General features: G+C 41.6%; 1 protein-coding gene across 1 annotated transcript in view; it reads left to right on the top strand.

Annotated features, from left to right (window-relative positions):
* Positions 1–3462: 3462 nt before the first annotated feature.
* Positions 3463–18199, top strand: part of LOC119428799 (sodium-driven chloride bicarbonate exchanger) — a 94560-nt gene continuing 79823 nt past the window's right edge. Inside the window, exons 1-2 of the mRNA XM_037696478.1 lie at positions 3463–3523; positions 4627–4656. Of these exons, the coding sequence (XP_037552406.1) occupies positions 3476–3523; positions 4627–4656 (78 nt within the window). The 5' untranslated portion in view covers positions 3463–3475. The remainder of the gene's footprint in view (positions 3524–4626; positions 4657–18199) is intronic.

Raw genomic sequence — 18199 nt, 5'->3', positions numbered from 1 at the left:
CGCACTGCTTTGAAGCAGTTTGTTTACATCCGGTAAAAAAAAAAAATGGACCCGCAAAACTGGAGTCCGGAACGCACCCAGCGTGTGTCTCTGTCCCCCGAACCGGACCCTCAGCGGCTCCAGCGCTCTGCCATCTCCAGCTAAAAGAGCTCGCCACTGGTTTTTGTCTCCCTCCCTCACTTTCGAGCCATAATCTCAGCCATCTTGTCGGTGCTGTGACGCCGAGCTGGGCGGATCCGGATCATCGGCAGCAACATCCTGACTCCTGGTGCTGATGAGGAGCCATCAAACTGTAACATATGTTTTTTTTTTGTTTTTTTTCCCCTACCCATAAAGACGCATAGTAAACATATCAGCTGTTTAACCTAATTGTACCATATTATAAAGCGGGGGTTCCCAACCCTGGTCCTTGAGGAACACCATCCTGCATGTTTTAGTTGTTTCTCTTCTCCCACACACCTGATTTTAATAAATGGGTGATTTAAAGGCTTCTGCATAACATGGGGAAGTAATTAAATCACTGAATCAGATGTGTTGGAGCAGAGAAACAACTAAAACATGCAGGATGGTGTTCCTCAAGGACCAGTGTTGGGTACCACTACAATAAGGTAATGGTATAGCAACACATCTACAGCAAATGTCTGAAAGGGGTTTGCAATGGCTCAAAGTCTAGACCTAAAATGTGCTGGTACCTTGAGAATATGTATTGAGCGTGTAGTGAGATGGTACACATTAAGCTGCGTGCACAAAAATGTGTCACATGATCTCCCAACCTGCATCCCCTGTTGGATGGAGTTGGTACCAAGTATGAAGTTGTTTGACTGTACAATCAAATCACACTCCTACCAATATTTACAGTTATAAACTTCAAATATGGCATTTCTCCTGGTCACAAGCATGCTTATTCTTCAGACATGAAATGAATATATTTGCATTCAAATTATCACAAGTAGAAATAGTAATTTAAAATCCACAACTCCAGTTGTTCTGGTAAGAATTTGAAAAAGTCTAGAAACCAGTAAACAATTTAAGTGGTAGTTTTAGAATTTAATGGACTGCCTGAATATATATTGCATATATTATCATTATGATTATACTACTCCTACCACTACTACTGTTATTACTACTATTACTAGTACTTCTACTATTACCACTACTATTACTACCACCACTCCTGCTATTTCTACTATTGCTATTATTACAACTAGTATAACTATGACTACTACCACTACTGTTACTATTACTACAATTACTACTTCTACTCTAGCTACTAATATTACTACTAATACTAAAACTATTGCTACTAATACTACTACGACCACAACTGCTGCTATTACTACTACTACTACCACTGTTTCTACTACTATTACTATTACAAATTTTATTACTACTGTTTCTACTATTACAACTATTACTATTATTACTACTACTACCACCACTATTACTACCTCACCAATATTGCTATTTCTACAAATAGTACTAATACTACAACTGTTTCTACTACTGTTAATACTACTAATCCAACGTTGACTACTGTTAATACTACTATTATTACTACTATAATTACTGTTTCTACTATTACAACTATTACTATTATTACTACTACCATCACTTCTGCTATTTATTCTATTGCTACCACTGTTACAACTAGTATAATAACTATGACTACTATCACTATTACTACAATTATTACTTCTACTCTAGCTACTAATATTACTACTAATACTACAACTATTACTACTAATACTGCTGCTGCTATTACTACTACTGTTACTACTGTTTCTACTATTACAACTTAATACTACTACTCCTACTACCACTACTATTACTACTGCTATTTCTACTATTGCTACCACTATTACAACTGGTATAACTATAACTACTACCACTACTGTTACTATCACTACTACTGTTACAACTACTCAAATCCTACTACTACTATATAATAATAACGATTACAATAATAATATAATAGTAGTAATAATAGTTCTTATACAAAAAATTATTCTCAGTCACATGTGTCTGGTAACAGCACACACTTGAGACCACTTTATCAGAGGTACAGCACAGGCTGAACAACTGAGATAAAGTTAGAGAGACCAGCCTGGGATGGTTTGGACACATCCAGAAGAGGGACAGTGGGTATACTGGTAGAAGGATGTTAGAAATGCAGCTGCCTGGAAAAAGACAAAGAGGAGCTATATGGATGCAGTTAGAGAGGACATGGAGGTAGTTGGAGTGAGGACAGAGGACGGAGTGAGATGGAGGAGGATGGCTCGTCATGGCGACCCTTGAAGAGGGAAAAGCCGAAAGAAGAACCGGATTTAAAAAAGGTCAATCCCATTGAGATCACATCTCTTTTGCAAGAGACCGAAGGCAGCCTGACTTGCATGCTTTGGACTGTGGGAGGTAACCGGAGTAGAAAAACCACGCAAACACGAGGAGAACACGCAAACTCCACACAGAAATGCACCAGGCCCAAACTGGGCATTGAACCCAGGCCCTTTTTTCTGTGAGGCAACAGTGCTAACCACTAAGGTATGAGGTATTTTTGCTCCATAATGACCAAACCTTCCTACTTTGGTCTCATCTAGAGAAAAAAAAAACCTTGTTCCAGAAGTCACAGGGTTCATTCATGCAACTTTACAAACCCAAGCGGAGCAGCAGAGGGCGCCAGCACATTATCTTTAACAGGAGGCACCCTTGGGTGATTTGGACCAGTGTTGGTGGAACATCGCGTGCCGCAACAAGAAGCACAAGTCCATCTCTAATAATAGACGGCTACGTCTAATGATCATAACCAACGTTTAGACCTGAAACAAGCGCATAAAAACCTGGTTCCTTACGGATGAGGGTTTTTTTTTTTTTTCCCTCATCTCCTTTCTTTCTGCTCACGGGGGTACAGTATGGCGCGCGCACAGGCTGGAAAAGCGCCACGTGCAAACACGAATCCAACATGGCTGTATGATGGATGCTGCTGAATTAAAAAAAAAAACATCTCAGGTGTTGCTCAGACATTGGAACCAGGGTGGTGCATTTCGTGCGTAAAAAAAAAAAAAAAGACTCACATGGGGGGTCAGTCTTCAAGCCCCCCCCTATCCCCCCCCCCCCCCCCCCAGTAACATCTATTCTTATGCCTCATGTTTGACTAAAATATGGACGCCAGAGCCCCCCAGATCACTCGTGCGCCCCCTCCACCTCCCTTCCTCTTCAGTGCGTAAATGATGCGGGGCAGGTCTGGAGCGCTCTGCTTCCTCCATTTAAGAAGAGGAATTTAAGAAGCTCCAGCCGGTGAATGTTGTGGGGGGGTGGCGGGAGGGAGACCAAAAGGACGGGGACATCACACCCATAGCAGGTCAAATATCTCTTTCTTTTTTTTTTCCTCCTTTTTTGTGTGTGAGCCGCGTTTGGACGCAGGAGCTGCGTTTCTGAGCATATATAGAGAGAGAGGGGTGGGGAGGGGGGCCACATAAACATGGACATCACGGACCAAGGAGCCCAAATGGAGCCGCTTTTACCAACGGTAAGACTCAAACCTCCCACTTGAATTTGCCTTTAAATCCCCCCCAAAGCTATTTGTCTTTAGAGTGATACTAATAAAAATAAATAAAGGGGGGGTACAAGACGTTCTAGAAATGCGCAGGTAGATGTGTTTCACTCTCATTAGTGAGGCAGAGTACAGGGTGATGTACAGCAACAGTTCTGTCTGATCATTAACCTGCACCTACCTGTATACGATCCATAGGTTATCTGACTATCATACCGCTGACCAGGTTTCATCAGCTGCTGTCAAGCTGAGGGTTCAAGATGTTCTCAGAGATGAGACTGTTTGATCCCAAGTGCGAGGAGGCAGAGGGAGGCATGTGCCTCATCAGTTGGATGTGCTCTAATAAACTGTGTTTAACATGTACTGCGATATAACGACCTATACGGCGCAATTTCCCTGTGCGGCACATAGATTTATAAACCGATTCTGTTAGAGAGCTGTCATTCTTGAGACATCCACATCCTGACTTAAATAGTGGGGTTCAAAGGAGAAAGAAACCCCCCAAAAAACTACACCCGAACCTGTTGTTTCAAGCAGAGCCTGGCACACACGATGTGAGCAACTATCTGCAGTCAGTTTCATTAACATTCAAGTGAGATTGTGCCGTAATAGTTAAGGAAATACACATGCCGTAGCCTTGTATGTATTGCCAATACGTCTAGGTTTCTGCATTGTACAAACTATGTTACCAGGCAGATCAATACTCTGACCGTTGTGGTTTGTGAGGACTTGCACAGCTTTATAGCATAAGGCAAAGTGTGATGGACTGATGGGTCCTGCTTCCCCTGCAGTCTCGATGCAGTATGGTTGCTTTCTTGTCATTGGAAGTCATTGCTGTCCCTCCTGCTCCTACGCAGCAAGCGTTGTCATGGTTTCTCCAGGATGTGTATGACTCTGGGACCTATTAGTTTGTGGGAGAATCTTGGGAACTCTTCTGTACACGTCTAGTACTCCAAGGTCAAGCATGAAAGTATGTTTAAGGAACAAATAGTTGAACTCAGAGTTATTTTCATGTTGTACAATCTCTTGACACCGGAAATGGCTGTTAACGTATGTCCTGCTTGTTCTTTGACTTTCAGGAGAAAGCTTCTCAAGAACATAAGGATGTGGTGAGTACACTTCATATCTTTGATTGAAATAAAAAAAAAACGGGGCATGGTACGAATTTGAATTGTTACCCTGTATCTCACAGGGGTGGCGACTGGTTGGAGGCATACAATTGTGAGAAAATATGCAAAATTTCAATGGGATATGGGCTGAACTCCTAGAAAATCTTGCAATGTGAGGTATTGTTACTTTGGAACCTTTTGTTGGGTTAGTTGATAATATTTGAGTTACTTAAAGGCACATCTATGGATGCCTTTTTAAGGCACACCTCAAACACTTTGCTTCTCTTTGTAATATCGTGAGCAAATCTAAGAAATCGGCCAAGATACCAGGAAGAGAATTATCAACGTTATTCTGGAGTTTGACAAATAGAATAATTTTGGGGCTTCTAACAGATATAAAATAGGAAAAGTTTGGTCTGATTTATTGTTAAGACAGTAAGGAAAACAAAGTGATGTGTTTTTATGGACCACTGGGACTCAGTGTTCCCACCTTGGGATGCTATTGAAGCTCTGTTGAAGGTGGGAGTTGAAGATCTTTCTGATGGGTTCTTCTTCTAGGCGTTCCCAGCAAACCCTCACTATGTATTTGGTTCTACCAGGTCTGTTTGGCGTCTTCCCCTGCCACCTGATCCGACTCACCACCAGGTGGTGATCAGTGGAGAGCTCAGCTCCTCTTTTCACTCGAGTGTCCAAAACATTTGGCCGCAGATCAGATGACATGACTACAAAGTCAGTCATCGATGTGTGGCCTAGAGTGTCCTGGTGTCATGTGCTTTTATGGACACCCGTTTGTTCAAACATGGGGTTCATGATGGACAAACCACAACTAACACCATAGTTCATCACCACTCAGGTTGAGATCAGAGAGTCTATTCCTCCCAATCACCCCAACTCCACGTCACACTGTCACTACCAGAGTGGGCATTGACGCCCCCCAGCAGAATAATGGGGTCCCCAGTTGGAGCACCTTTCAGCAACTCTGCTAAGTCAGATTACATTGTCATGGTGGTTGAATACTCTGACCTTCTGTTTGGTGTGTAATCACAAATATTGGAGCCCGTTCCTCCACCCAAAGGAGCAGAGAAGCTACCCTCTCAAATACTGGGAAAAACTCTTAACGCACAAGCACCAAACCAGGGGTGGTGGTGGTGGTGGGGGGGGGGGGTTTGGTAGACCTATACCAGCCCAACGCCTCTCGCCATGGGTAACTTTAGAGTGGAAAAGGGTCCGGCCCCTCAAGTCTCCTTCTCAGAGCGATTATTTCCATGCTCTGTCGAGATGAGCACAACTATATCTAGTTCTGATTACATTGCAATTATGTCTAGTTTCTCACACTTTCCGAAACTTTGTTTTCACTTGGGTACGTTTCAGCTGGAAGTTTTATTGTGCACGAATACTGTTAAGATCAACGTTCCAGTAGGTTAAGTGCAGTGACATCTAGCGGTAAAGTTACAAGTTACGATAAAATTGCCGTTAGTTGTTCACAGTGGTTGTTGTTGTGGTTGTTGATTATCCATGCTGCTGATTTCTTACCCATAAGCTGCTATATTCATACCCATCTGCTCACAATAGACTCATGTTCAGGCTGCTGTTTAATACACCGTATTATATTATTATTGTTTAGTGTGTAGCTTAGAACCTTGTATACCGTTTCTTTTTTTGTACTTTACATTATTGCTATTTTTGGGTTTAGCTGGGACTTTGCGTACACAATTTCATTCCACCTCATGTACCACATGTGATGCGAATGCCCATGAATGCAGACAAGCACAAGGAGCCCAAATAAAATAAAACATAATTTTATTTTTAAATAGAACAAAATGCTGCTGTAGCAGCAAACATTTACAAAATCAGAGGTTCAAACACAAGGAAACACAGGGAGACTCAAGGAGGCACAGGGGAACTGGAGTTGGTGTAGACAATGCTCTATTGAGGAAGGAGTAAGAACTGAAGGAATAAAAAGTCTGGGCTAATGAGGGAAGTGGCTGCAGCTGTGGCAGGTGTAGATAAGCATGGCAGTCTGACAGGAAAAACACTGTGGAGACTGAGGAACATAAACTGACTGTAGAGGAGTTAGAGGAGGAGTTAGAAGAGCGGATGGCTCCAGTACCATCAGGTTTTTGGCGCTTGCTGCCTTCTAGACATTGTCGGGCAGAGCATGTACGAGCGCACCAATTGCTGGGAAGGGGGTGGTCTCTGACATCGGTATGCCAGGAAAACCACCTTTCGGCGGTAGCCTCCAGCCCTCCTGTCTGAGGGGGGGGAGCGAGGCTGCTAGCTGTCTCCTCGTCGGAGGCGGAAACGTCCGAATCCTGCCTTGCATCGAAAAAAAATCAAGGACCTTGTCCAGCGGGTAGCTCTCTAGGGCTGGAATGATCCTTCGCCTGAAAAGATGGTGGCCTGGCATTGCTTTTCTTCAAATGGGAGAAGCTTGTAGGATGGGCAGGAAGCCTGAAGTGTCAGGGCTTGACCGGCGTGTTCTGCCCGATACAGCCCTCACTGATGGCGTGCAAGTCAGAGCTGAGGATGTACCCCATCCTGCAGGCTGGGCACAGGCGAATCACTCTGCTGGTCATCATCTTCTGCTCTTTAGTTTTCTTTGTGCTGCTTGCTGGCTGAAGAAAACAGGGGAGCCAAGCCCTGGTCTCAGGCCAATTTATACTGACCGGGGGTGGGGCCTACACAGCAGGTGGGCGTAGACTAAAGTCGTCAGTGTTGCGCTGTGCGCGCGGGGATAAACCCACTAGCGATAGCCTTCAAGGGCAAAGCCTATATGAAATAGAAGATAATAACCAATAGGTGGGTGACAAAAACAAAAAAGTAAACATAAAACACATATCCTGACAATGGTAGTGATGTATTTTCTTTTAAAAATCCAACTAATATTCCCACAGAACCCCCTGCGATATGAGGGACTACTGTACTACTTACTACTACTATTGTAAATACTAAAATAAACTACTTACTTGTGTACATACCATCTCATGTACCACATAAGATGGTAATGACAATAAAGTTTACTTGAACTGGAACTTGGACTACTGTATCCCTACTTTGCTGTTTTTCACTTATCATGGGGGGGCGCGGTCCCCTAAACCCCACAATAAATGAAGGACTACTGTACTTATTTATTAATATATGTATTTTAATTAACTTAATTTTATGTTCTATTAATTCTATTAGTTCTATTATTAATTTTATGTTGAAAAGCTGACATATCTATGCCACACCACTAGGTGGCGAGAACGTTTTCATTAGCAACATGTCAGAATACAAATTAAGGACATTCTCAGCTTGGCTGAAAATTTTAGATTTGATATTATATATCGTTTCTTCTTATCAACTGTAAATAAATAAAATACAACCTTCGGGAACCTAGAAGCTAGAGCCAGTGTTCCTTTGGCTGGTTCCAGTACAAATTGTAAGCCCCGCCCCCTCCAAGAAAATAAACAGGACATAGTCATGGCCTTTAGTGTTTAAAGTTTAATGTTCTACTTTTAAGAAAGTCTTTAGATTTAGTATTTATATGCTGATTAACTGGTATTTCAAGAGTTATATATTTGTTGTATTCAATATTTAATAAAAACAGCTGTTCATTATTACTGTGGATTAACTTGCTTGCATAGCTGATGCCCTGTTTGTTTGTTTGTTTTTAATCAAAGGTTGCAGCATGCCTCTTGAGTCTGCAGTGGGCTGATTTTAATCAATAATGAGAATTAAGTGGCGTTTCGTCTTTGAACATGTTCTAAATGCTTTGCGGAGTTAACAAGGTGAGAGTATGAGCAGGTGTCACACGCAGTCATGGAGAAGAGTGTTGATGCGCCTTAGTTGTGTCCGTCATCCTCTCTGACTAAATATTGCTTATGTAAGTGATGGCTGACAGCCAGAACGAGGACAAAGTGTCAACCACTGGCTGAACTCTAACTCCTACACTCACAGGTCCTGCTACTGTAAAACGCACGGTGATATTCAACTCAAGTGAATAATTAAACTGAATAAACCTTTACTGACAAGTTTACATTTAACTTGTGCCAAATTAGATCAGGTAGTATTAGATTAGATTTCACTGGAGTGCATTTTTTGATTGCATTGATTTTGAATCTATTTCTTTAAAATTCATTTAGGTTCTGTACAATTGGACTTTCTTTAGACTTGTTCCTTTTAGATAAGTTCTGTTGTGAATTGGCGCTTAAATTTTAAAGTGAAACTGAATTAAATTGGAGATTTAAAACTTGCTCTTTAACCAGGGCTTAATTTGTAATGCCAATTTATGCTGGAACACAAATACTGGGCAGGCCAGCGGGGGTGGGGGCGGGGTTATGGGGGTCCTCCCCCAGATAATTTTTAATAAAGTAGATGCTATTTCCTGCATTTTGGTGTATTTTAACAGGTTGTTAAGCATCTACGTTTACCTACATTTGTAAACTCTCCGCTTCTGGGGCGGCTGTGACTGAGTGGTTAGAGCAGTCGTCCTCCAATGCAAGAGTTGGGGGTTTGAATCCACCAGCAGTCACATGCTGAAGTGTCCATGGGCAAGACACTGAACCCCTGATCTAAAGCTCTGATTAATCTTTTTAGAATGATTTGTTCAAGTAGCTTTGTAGAGATCTAGTAGAGTGCTGTATGAATGGGTAAATGAGGCACAGATTGTAGTGTAAAGTGCTTTGAGTTTCTTGAAATAAGATAAAAAAGCGCTATATAAGTACAGTCCATTTACCATTTCTGTTAAGCATCCTAACCCCCCTTATTTGACAGTTCCAAGCCCAACTCATCCATCTGTTCATGGCGCCTGCCTGCCCACGTATGACTGCCACCACTCTTTTAGGGGCGGAGTTTTTTTAAGGGTATAAGCAGAAATGCTTACTTGAAGAGACAGCTCATATGTGATATTAAGATGCTCGTAAGTGGCTGTTGTGTTTAAAATGAGTGTTTATGTAATTATTTTCAGTTTACATATCCATTATATTGTAATTTCTGGTCTATAGAACACAAATGACTACAAGCTGTGTATACTAAAATTAAAATAAAATGCAATTTTTACATAAATAAGATGTGCTTGTGTGTAAGCCGCAGGTGTTCACAATTTAATATCAGAAACTGTACACATAGAATGTGCAGCTCTTGTTGTAGTACAAGAATCAACCACCAGGTGGAGTTTCATAGACTAGAGGGGCGTGTATTGGGCAGCTATGCAAGTGCCCAGGTGTGACGAAGCTACTGGTAAATGATTTTGTCTGCAGGAAGCTCAGTAGCCTGTGAATTAAAAAATAAATTAAAAAAATTACCCTAAATATATATATATATATATATATATATATATATAAAAAAAACATAAATTAGCTGTGGCATAGCATAATCTGCAGTGTCTAAAGAGTAAAAAAAGTAGCAGCTTATACACAGGAAATTATGGTAAGTTTTATTCATTCAAGGCAGTCATATTTGTTCATAACTTTATTACTGGTAAGGCTGAGCATTACTGGATCCAAGCAAACTGTTATCAGAAATCACCCTGTCAAAAGAGAGTTCCCGGATCGTGTTCCGGCAGGATCCGGCTCAAAGAAAGAACTTGGTGTCACTTTAAACTCATTATACAACAATACATTGTTGGAAAGATGTTTAAAGGATGCCTTTTTATGGCTATCCCTGATGATTTATCAACTACAAGATACACGCCTGTCCTCTACAAATGTCCAGTGACGTATTCCCTCTTTGTTTGTAAGAGCCAGATTGTGCAATATTAGGTTATGCTTGTTCATGTTACTGAAATGTTTGCTGAGTAATATTTGGGCTATATTTGACGTTTCTGAGGTTTTTAGAATAAAATGGCCTTTTCCTCTGATAGTTGGGTTTTTATGGCTTACAGTGGCTTAGCCATAGATGAGAAGATTACTGCAGCTTCCATGTCTGTGAATTAAGCATCTTGTAATACAGCAGCCAGTAGATGGTTGCTCTAGTTTCACCCCCCAAAAAAGTGAAGTATTTTCTGGCTTGTATGAGTATTATGCAACTACAGGAGGAAAAAAAACATGACTAATACCACTCACATTCATTCTTCAATATTTTTTAAAAACGAATCTGTTTATAGTTGGACTTAAAATATGGATTTGGCCATCAAACTGCACTGGTTTATATCTCAGTATAACGAACCAAGGATCGGTGTAGGGGGTTATTATTTAAAGAACACTGGACTTTTGTATTTGCATTTGTAGAAGTTTGGCTGTAAGTCCTTTATGTGAAGCAATAGTTGCACTGTTTGCCGTGTAAAATAGGTTTGTTACATTAAATAAAGGTAAGCAGATTTTTTTGGACCTAATGATATTAGGGTACTCATAAAATACTAAATTAACTTTCAGAATCAGAATAAGCTTTATTATCATTGCACCGAGATACAGCGAGAATATGTCCGTACAGTCGTCCAAAAGATGGGCGGAGGGCACGTAGCTGCTGCTGTGATAGCGCGGCCTTCTTATCCTTTTCAGAATTCTTTTTTTTTTTAGATAGAAAAAGGGACAAAGCCATGAGGAGAGGATAGTGGCATTCAGGACATGATGTAAGACATCAAAAAACTCTCCAGCAGCACATTTATGAACACGTTATATGTGTATTTGATGACGAGGCGGTCCATGAAGCACTAAACAGATGGTCCATTGTCCTGATAAGATGATGGTCAGCCGGCACAGCTCTGATAAGCTTTCACAGAAGTTGGGGGGGGGGGGGGGGGTGTTTGCTGTCCTTAGTTTATACATTTCCCAGGAGAAATTGATAAGTGGGCCTGTTTCGAGGCCAACCGGGGAGTCAGATCCAGATAAGCCTTTTCAGTGTAAAATTTTTAAAATGTTCTTTTAAATCTCATTTAAATTACTGTAAGTAAATCAAGTATTTCAGGGTGCATTCACACCAGCCCTGTTTAGTCCACTTTAATCGAACTCTAGCTCGTTTTCCTAGAAAGTCCAGTTCGTTTAGGGAGGTGTGAACGCGCCATCGAACTCTGTCACGGAACAAAAAGGCGAACTCTGGCTAAAACCTAGGTCTCGGTCCGGTAGCAGAGAACTCCAGCGCGGTTCGAGTGCAGTGTGAATGTAAACAGACCGGACCGCTCCGCAGGGTAAACACACACGCATTTCTCTGACCTTATATAGAGCCGTCAGCTACCTTGTGTGGAAAAACAATATTCTCCATGGTCTTCTGTCTCATCTTGTGCTCATGCTGAGTCCATTTTTGAAAAATGACAAAATATAACTCCTAAAACTGCTAAAACTTGATGCCACTTCGTTTTTATTTTTATTTACAGAAGAAGAAGAAGACGTGTCTTCAGAGGTTTTTGTGTCGTTTCTTTCAGTAGTTCTTGGTGCAGCGCCCCCACAGGCGAGCGGGGGAATAGGTTGGTTTAACAGGTTGACTCGACTGCACAGTGCAGTGTGAATGCAAACTCACCAGCTCAAATGTAAACAAAAGGTCATGAATATTGGTCCCAAACCGAGTCTACCGGACTATCTGGTGTGAAAACGACCTTAGTTAATATTTAAGGTAAAGCTGAAAATACGTTCACAATTCTACATAGATTAAAATCAATTTCCCCTTCCCTATTAGCACAATCGACATTAGTAATGTACCAAAGGTGGTTACGCACTTGATGTAATTAAATCCGCTGCAAACCTCAAGGAAGATTGAGTCTTGTTCTTGACTTGTCTTTGGCTGGCTGTAGTCTGTGTAAACAAATGTGGCAAAACTGGACAGAGTAGAATCTTATGAAATACAATTAAATAGACATATTAAGTGTCTGAAATCGGCTGTTAGACACAATAGTAAAGGTTTGATTAAGACAACGGTCAAGAATAAATCAGAATCAGCGAGATTACGTTCCGTATAGCCGTCCAAAAGATGGACGAAGGTTGACAGGGGCTGCAACTTCTAAGGAGCGCTACCCTTATTGCTTGGATAGAAAAAGGGAAGACGCATAAGGAGAGAGTGGTATATATATTTAAGAAAAAGATCTCTTACACCGTGTCCTTAACAAGGCACAGTTTATGGTATCAAAAAACTCTACCACAGCAAGCAACGTAGATAGACACAACACATATGCATGGACGACAAGACGGTGAGATGTGTCCATGAGCACTAACAGATAGTTTCCATAGTCCTGATAAGATGTTCGTGTCTCTCAGCCGGTACAGCTCTGGTAAGGGTCCACACATGTTCTTTGGGTGTGTGTGTGTGGGGGGTGGACAGAGTAGAGCTTCTTTATTTACATATCCACCAGGAGCAATTTGAGATGAGTTGGCCTTCCAAAGCAGAGCGGGGATGCCAGATTCAGATAAGCAACAATTTTTTGCGCAGGCAGACTGGTTTCTGTCTACCTTCAGTTCTGCTGGAATTCTTGATGGCAAATCCAATTAGCTAGATTTGTGGCTATTCTGCCGGTCTGTGCTTTAGCTTTTTCTCCAGGTTCGAATCCAACTTGCCGGCGAGTTCCAGGAGCTCATAACGCATATGAGTCTGAGAGCTCGAAGCACAAATTATTCCATCACATAAGGCCGGCAGCCTGACCAGGGCCAAATTAGCTGCAGCCGTCTTCTTTGTATGTTGATCAAAACCAGAACCAGCCAATTCCAAAAAGCAGGAAACCTGTTATCATAAATCCAATTATATATACGTCTTCGAGCTATGGCATACCCCTTGCTGCGTGCGTCCGCTTGGGCATGAGGGCTCTCCAGCACACTGTTTTTTTAATCAAATGCGTTAAGAAACCAGCTGACCAGATCCATTATAATAATTTACAGTTCGGAAGATGTGTAAAGAAAAGCTCTGATACACAGGACACAGAGCAAAAGCAGGAGGAAGGCAGGAGAGGGAAGGAAAAACATCCGCCTTGTTGGAGGGCAAGTGAGGAAAAAAATACCGTCAATTCGGCTGGGCAATAGAGCGCCATAAAGACAGAGCTCGGCATTCAAAACTTAGAATTCAAGGTTTTGTGAAACTTCTGTTTTGCCTTTTCAACCTATCTTCTTATTGTCATACTTTATTCAACAAATCTGAGCGTAAATAAGTATCAAAACATTACAATTATCAGACTTGTCCATCCCATACGACCCTTCCATGAACGTCGCCATTGTCGACTTATTATCGATCACTTTGGCTGTTTCTGTTAAACAAATGCACAAGGTAGTTTGCATGCGGTCCCAAATTTAGCCTATACTTGATTTAAATACACAACCATCAATATTAAAAGATTGTTCAAGTTGTGTTCCTTTATACATTTGACCACTCTTTATGACATTGCAATGAGAACCTTTTGGGTTTGATTATTATTAAAGATTTTACTATAAAAGTTTGTAACGATTCTGCCTACACTCAGATATAAGGACCAATGATAACGGAGACCAAAACTGGTAATGAAATTACAGTGTTTAATTACAATGTGAGAAATAGTGCAATAAGCCAGGGAGGGCACCGGAACCCTGAGGAGCAAAGAGGTGGTTAGGGTTCTTGTAGTCAAGGGTGATTATTATTGCTGATTCTCCTTATGAAGGAGGTCGGGGTCAGACGTGAGGATGGTTGACCCAGGTGAAGGAGGTGCAGGTCTTAAGTAAGTGGTAGGAAGGTGTGGAGGCAGCTGATGAGACACGGAGGAGCTCAAGGTCCACAGACGAGGATTAAGGAAACACAAGGACATCAAGGGTAATTCACTGGAGGCACGGCGAGAAAAACAAATCATTGTTTGATTGTAAACACAAATAAAAGGCTAGAACAAGTCTACCGTTGGCAGGTAATGCTCCAGCGCTGGCTGAGTGTCTTCTGCTGCAATTTATGCTCCTCATGCTCACCAAGTCGATGATCCACAGGTGTAGCTGACTAGACTTTGGCTGTGAGTGCAGGAGGTGACAGAGCAGAACTCCCACAAAGTTCAACTGAGTGTAATCATGTCACTCTATTCTTTGAACTAACGGTGTAAATGTTGCTAGCAAACTTGTTTTATTCAGTCTTTACGCTTCTTATACAGTTTATACATCAAAATGTAGACATTTTCGTCTTCTCTCATACGGTGTTCCTCACTGCTATAGGCACATTCAAAAACTCCTTGACTTCTACTCTATCAGAGCTTGGATATTTGTTTTCAAAACTGGAAGTGAGAGGTCTTAACTTGTCATATCTCTTACATAAAACACTGTGGACACATTTTGTAATAGCACTTTACTTATATTACAATTTGTGTTACGTGTTGTCATTAGGCCTGTCGCGATAAACAATAAATCAATTAATCGCATGATGAATGATAATTATCAACCTCATTTTCATTTACCGGCTTTATCGTTTCTTCGTGTCTCTCTGAAGACACGGCTTAACTCCGGTGCTCTTCACTGACCCCTCCCTTTCTCTTTAAAATCTGTTTTAACGATCCAAAATTGCGTTTTTGGATCGTTAAAAACAGTGAAGCTGAGAAGCTAAGCTACAAGCTAAGCTAACAGGCCGACCTCGGGGAAAAAAAACCTCCGTCTTGTCAAGCTCCAAAATTTGCGGCTGAAACCCACGCCTTCGTGTAAACAGTTGTTTTTCTCTGCAAAAAAGAAGCAGAGAACTTGTTTACTGATTTTTTTAATTAAAAGTTTTGTGTGAAAAATGCTATGCTAAAGAGCTCAAACCACACTGAGCGTCTGCCATTTTGAGAACCAAAGAGAGACAGCCCATGTCACGTCAAGGGGCCTTCCCATTTTTCTTAGACACGCTGCTCAACTATCCATCCTTTGGTTCAAACAGTCTTATACTGCCATCAGGTGGTCAAAAAAGGTACTACACACCAAAGAAATCAACATTTCTCCTAAACTTTGACAACTAATTGTTAAATTTCAAACAATATTATCGTTTATTACAATAATTTCTGAGACAATTTATCGCCCAGCAAAATTTGTTATCATGACAGGCCTAGTTGTCATCATTGTATGTTCCCATACAATGGCGAAATTGGTTCTTTGCATTTAACCCATCGCACTAGGGATACACCCAGGTGGAGCAGTGGGTGGCTATGTGAGCACCCAGAGAGCAATTAGGAATTGAGTATCTTGCTCATAGACACCATGACTTGTGAGAATGGCTGGGGATCGATCCTGGAACTTTCGGGTCCCGAGTCTGCTGCCTCTACCTGCCGTCTTGGCCCCTATATGACCACCTGTGTCATTTGCCAATTATGGTTCAGGAATTTCTTCAATACCACTTATAGTTTGTACACAGCGACTGCTTATATGAGGCTTACTTTCTAGTCTGTTTCTGTTTAACTGTTTTAGAGTGCTGTTGGAGAATAAAAGCAACAGGAGTGTGGTTACTGCAACCTTAATGAGCCACCTGCAACTGTAAAAAAACTGGCTTTCCAAGAAGAAAGTGGGTGTTCATAGAAGTTTTGGAATGTAGTTGCATTGGCATCTTTTAAAAGTTTCTTAGAAAATTGAAGCTTTAATTGCCACTTCTTTGCCAATCCATGAATTTCTATGTTTTAAATCAACCTGTAAGGAAAAAATCTCGACCGTACGATTATAACTCAACTGGATCAAGTGATGATGTTGGCTCAAAACTTGGGTGGTCCCAATGGTGACCTTGGCGTAACACCAGGTATCCTGCTAAGCTTGGTCTTTAAGAGCGGAGGACTGTCTCGGTTGGAGGATTGCAGTGAGAACACTCAGAAGAGGCGTACTGGCTTGTTTTTTTTAGCGTAGTGTTCCCAGATCAGTGTGAAATCTCAATTTTCTTTGGTATTTCAGCAACGCAAAACCAGCAGGCAGGGAAGCTTCCTCAGTTCAGCGAGAAAGAGGCTGTGCTTCCTTTCACTGTTAATTATAGCGGTGTCAGTAGAGCTGAGGGTGAAGGAGAATTAGGTGGAGAAGGAGAAAAGCAGGGCCGGTTGCAGGAGGTGAGAGACAGATGGTCAAAGGAGAACACAGAGACCTCTAGAGAATCGGATCGGTGAGTTATTTGGAGCTGTTAATTAAAAGACAATTGGTTCCGTCTTTAATGTAAACTTTAGAGATATCGTTTGTGTGAGCGGACGCTTGTAGCACAGTGGAAAAAATCTGCTTCTTCTTTCAGATATCTCTTAGCACATTGTGTCTCGGTCACAGTTTTGCTGACAATGCACAACAGCCCGAGAGCATCTTCTTCCCCACAGGTATGCTCTCCTCACACACATAGATACACACACATGAGCGTCTACGTATGCTGTGATCAGTGAGAGTACATAAACGCCGCTTACTGCTTGGGGACGTGAAGCTATGAGGTGAGGTGCACAAGGGCCGTTGAACTCCCCCCTCCTCGACAGGATGGTGGTTTTGACTCCCTGCGACCTAAGGCTCCTCTTGGGTAACACCGCACAGCCACACAGCTCAGGGACTCGGCGGAGCAGAACAGTGCACCGCACAGCATCGGTGATGTCAGAGCGCTAATCTCTCTGGAGGGGGATTGGCGGATGGACGTTTGTCAGAAGCATTTGATGCTGCCCTGGATGAAAGGCGTCGGAGGCAGAGGGAGAGACGGAGGCAGGCGCCAGAGCTGTGCTGCTTTTCTTTCAAATGCTGATGGGTGTTTTGGGGAGCGAGCGCTGCTTCTGCATTCCGGCATGGGAAGAGCAACTGATGGAAGTGGCTGAGGAGAGGGTTTGACCGGAGCGATTTCCTCTTGCTTTCCGTATAACAGCTGCAAACACACTGAGCCCAGAGTCAGGCTCAGGCCCTGAGCTTTACTCTCCTATTACACTACTGCTGAAAGCAGGAGGGGAGTGAGCAGGCATCCGGCTCGAACATCATAGGATCATCATGCTCTCTGTGGACCTCAGCAAACAGTTTGTGGGTCAGGTATGCTTTCAAGGATAACAGTATTTCTTTTATTTTATATTGCTGCATCAAAAAGAGTTGACTTTGCTTCAGTGTTTGACAGTTTTTTAAACTAGGGTTTGTTGATAACTTATTCTGATATATTTGGCAGTAAAACTACAATTTTATTATAACTTTTTACTAAGTTACTGAACAGTTCAACCAACCTAACCCTAACAATTTAGTTTTTACTGATTTTAGTTTTGCTGACATGTAAACAAAGTTAAACACAAAAAAAAAAAAATGATATTAAAAAACAGTTGTTACGTTCTAAACCTCCTTCAGCTTTGAGTTGATTCTGTCCAACCTTAGCTATAATGCTAGCTGCTGCACCTTGCTACTCGGATAGCATTCAGCTGTGGAGACACCATAAAAAACAAAGTTTTTTTTCTGGCTATAAATCTGACAGAATCTGTACGTACTGCTGTAAAAATGTGTAATAGACTCATGTCACATTTTTTACATGTTTTTTTTTTTTTGTATTTTAAGTGATAAGTTAACATTAGCTCAAGACAGCTGAAGTGATGGAGTTAGTATTAGTTTGAGTTAGTTGAAGTGATAAGCTAATGTTAGTTTTCACTAACTGAAGTGATAAGCTAATGTTAGCTCAGGTAAGCTGAATTGATAAGCTAATGTTAGCTTAGGTAAGCTGAAGTGATAAGCTAATGCTAGCTTGAGTTAGCTGAAAT

The sequence above is a fragment of the Nematolebias whitei genome, chromosome 23, assembly GCF_014905685.2.
Source record: "Nematolebias whitei isolate Nwh7 chromosome 23, NemWhi1, whole genome shotgun sequence".
Classification (NCBI taxonomy): Eukaryota; Metazoa; Chordata; class Actinopteri; order Cyprinodontiformes; family Rivulidae; genus Nematolebias; species Nematolebias whitei.
This window is presented reverse-complemented; position numbering and strand designations above follow the sequence as displayed.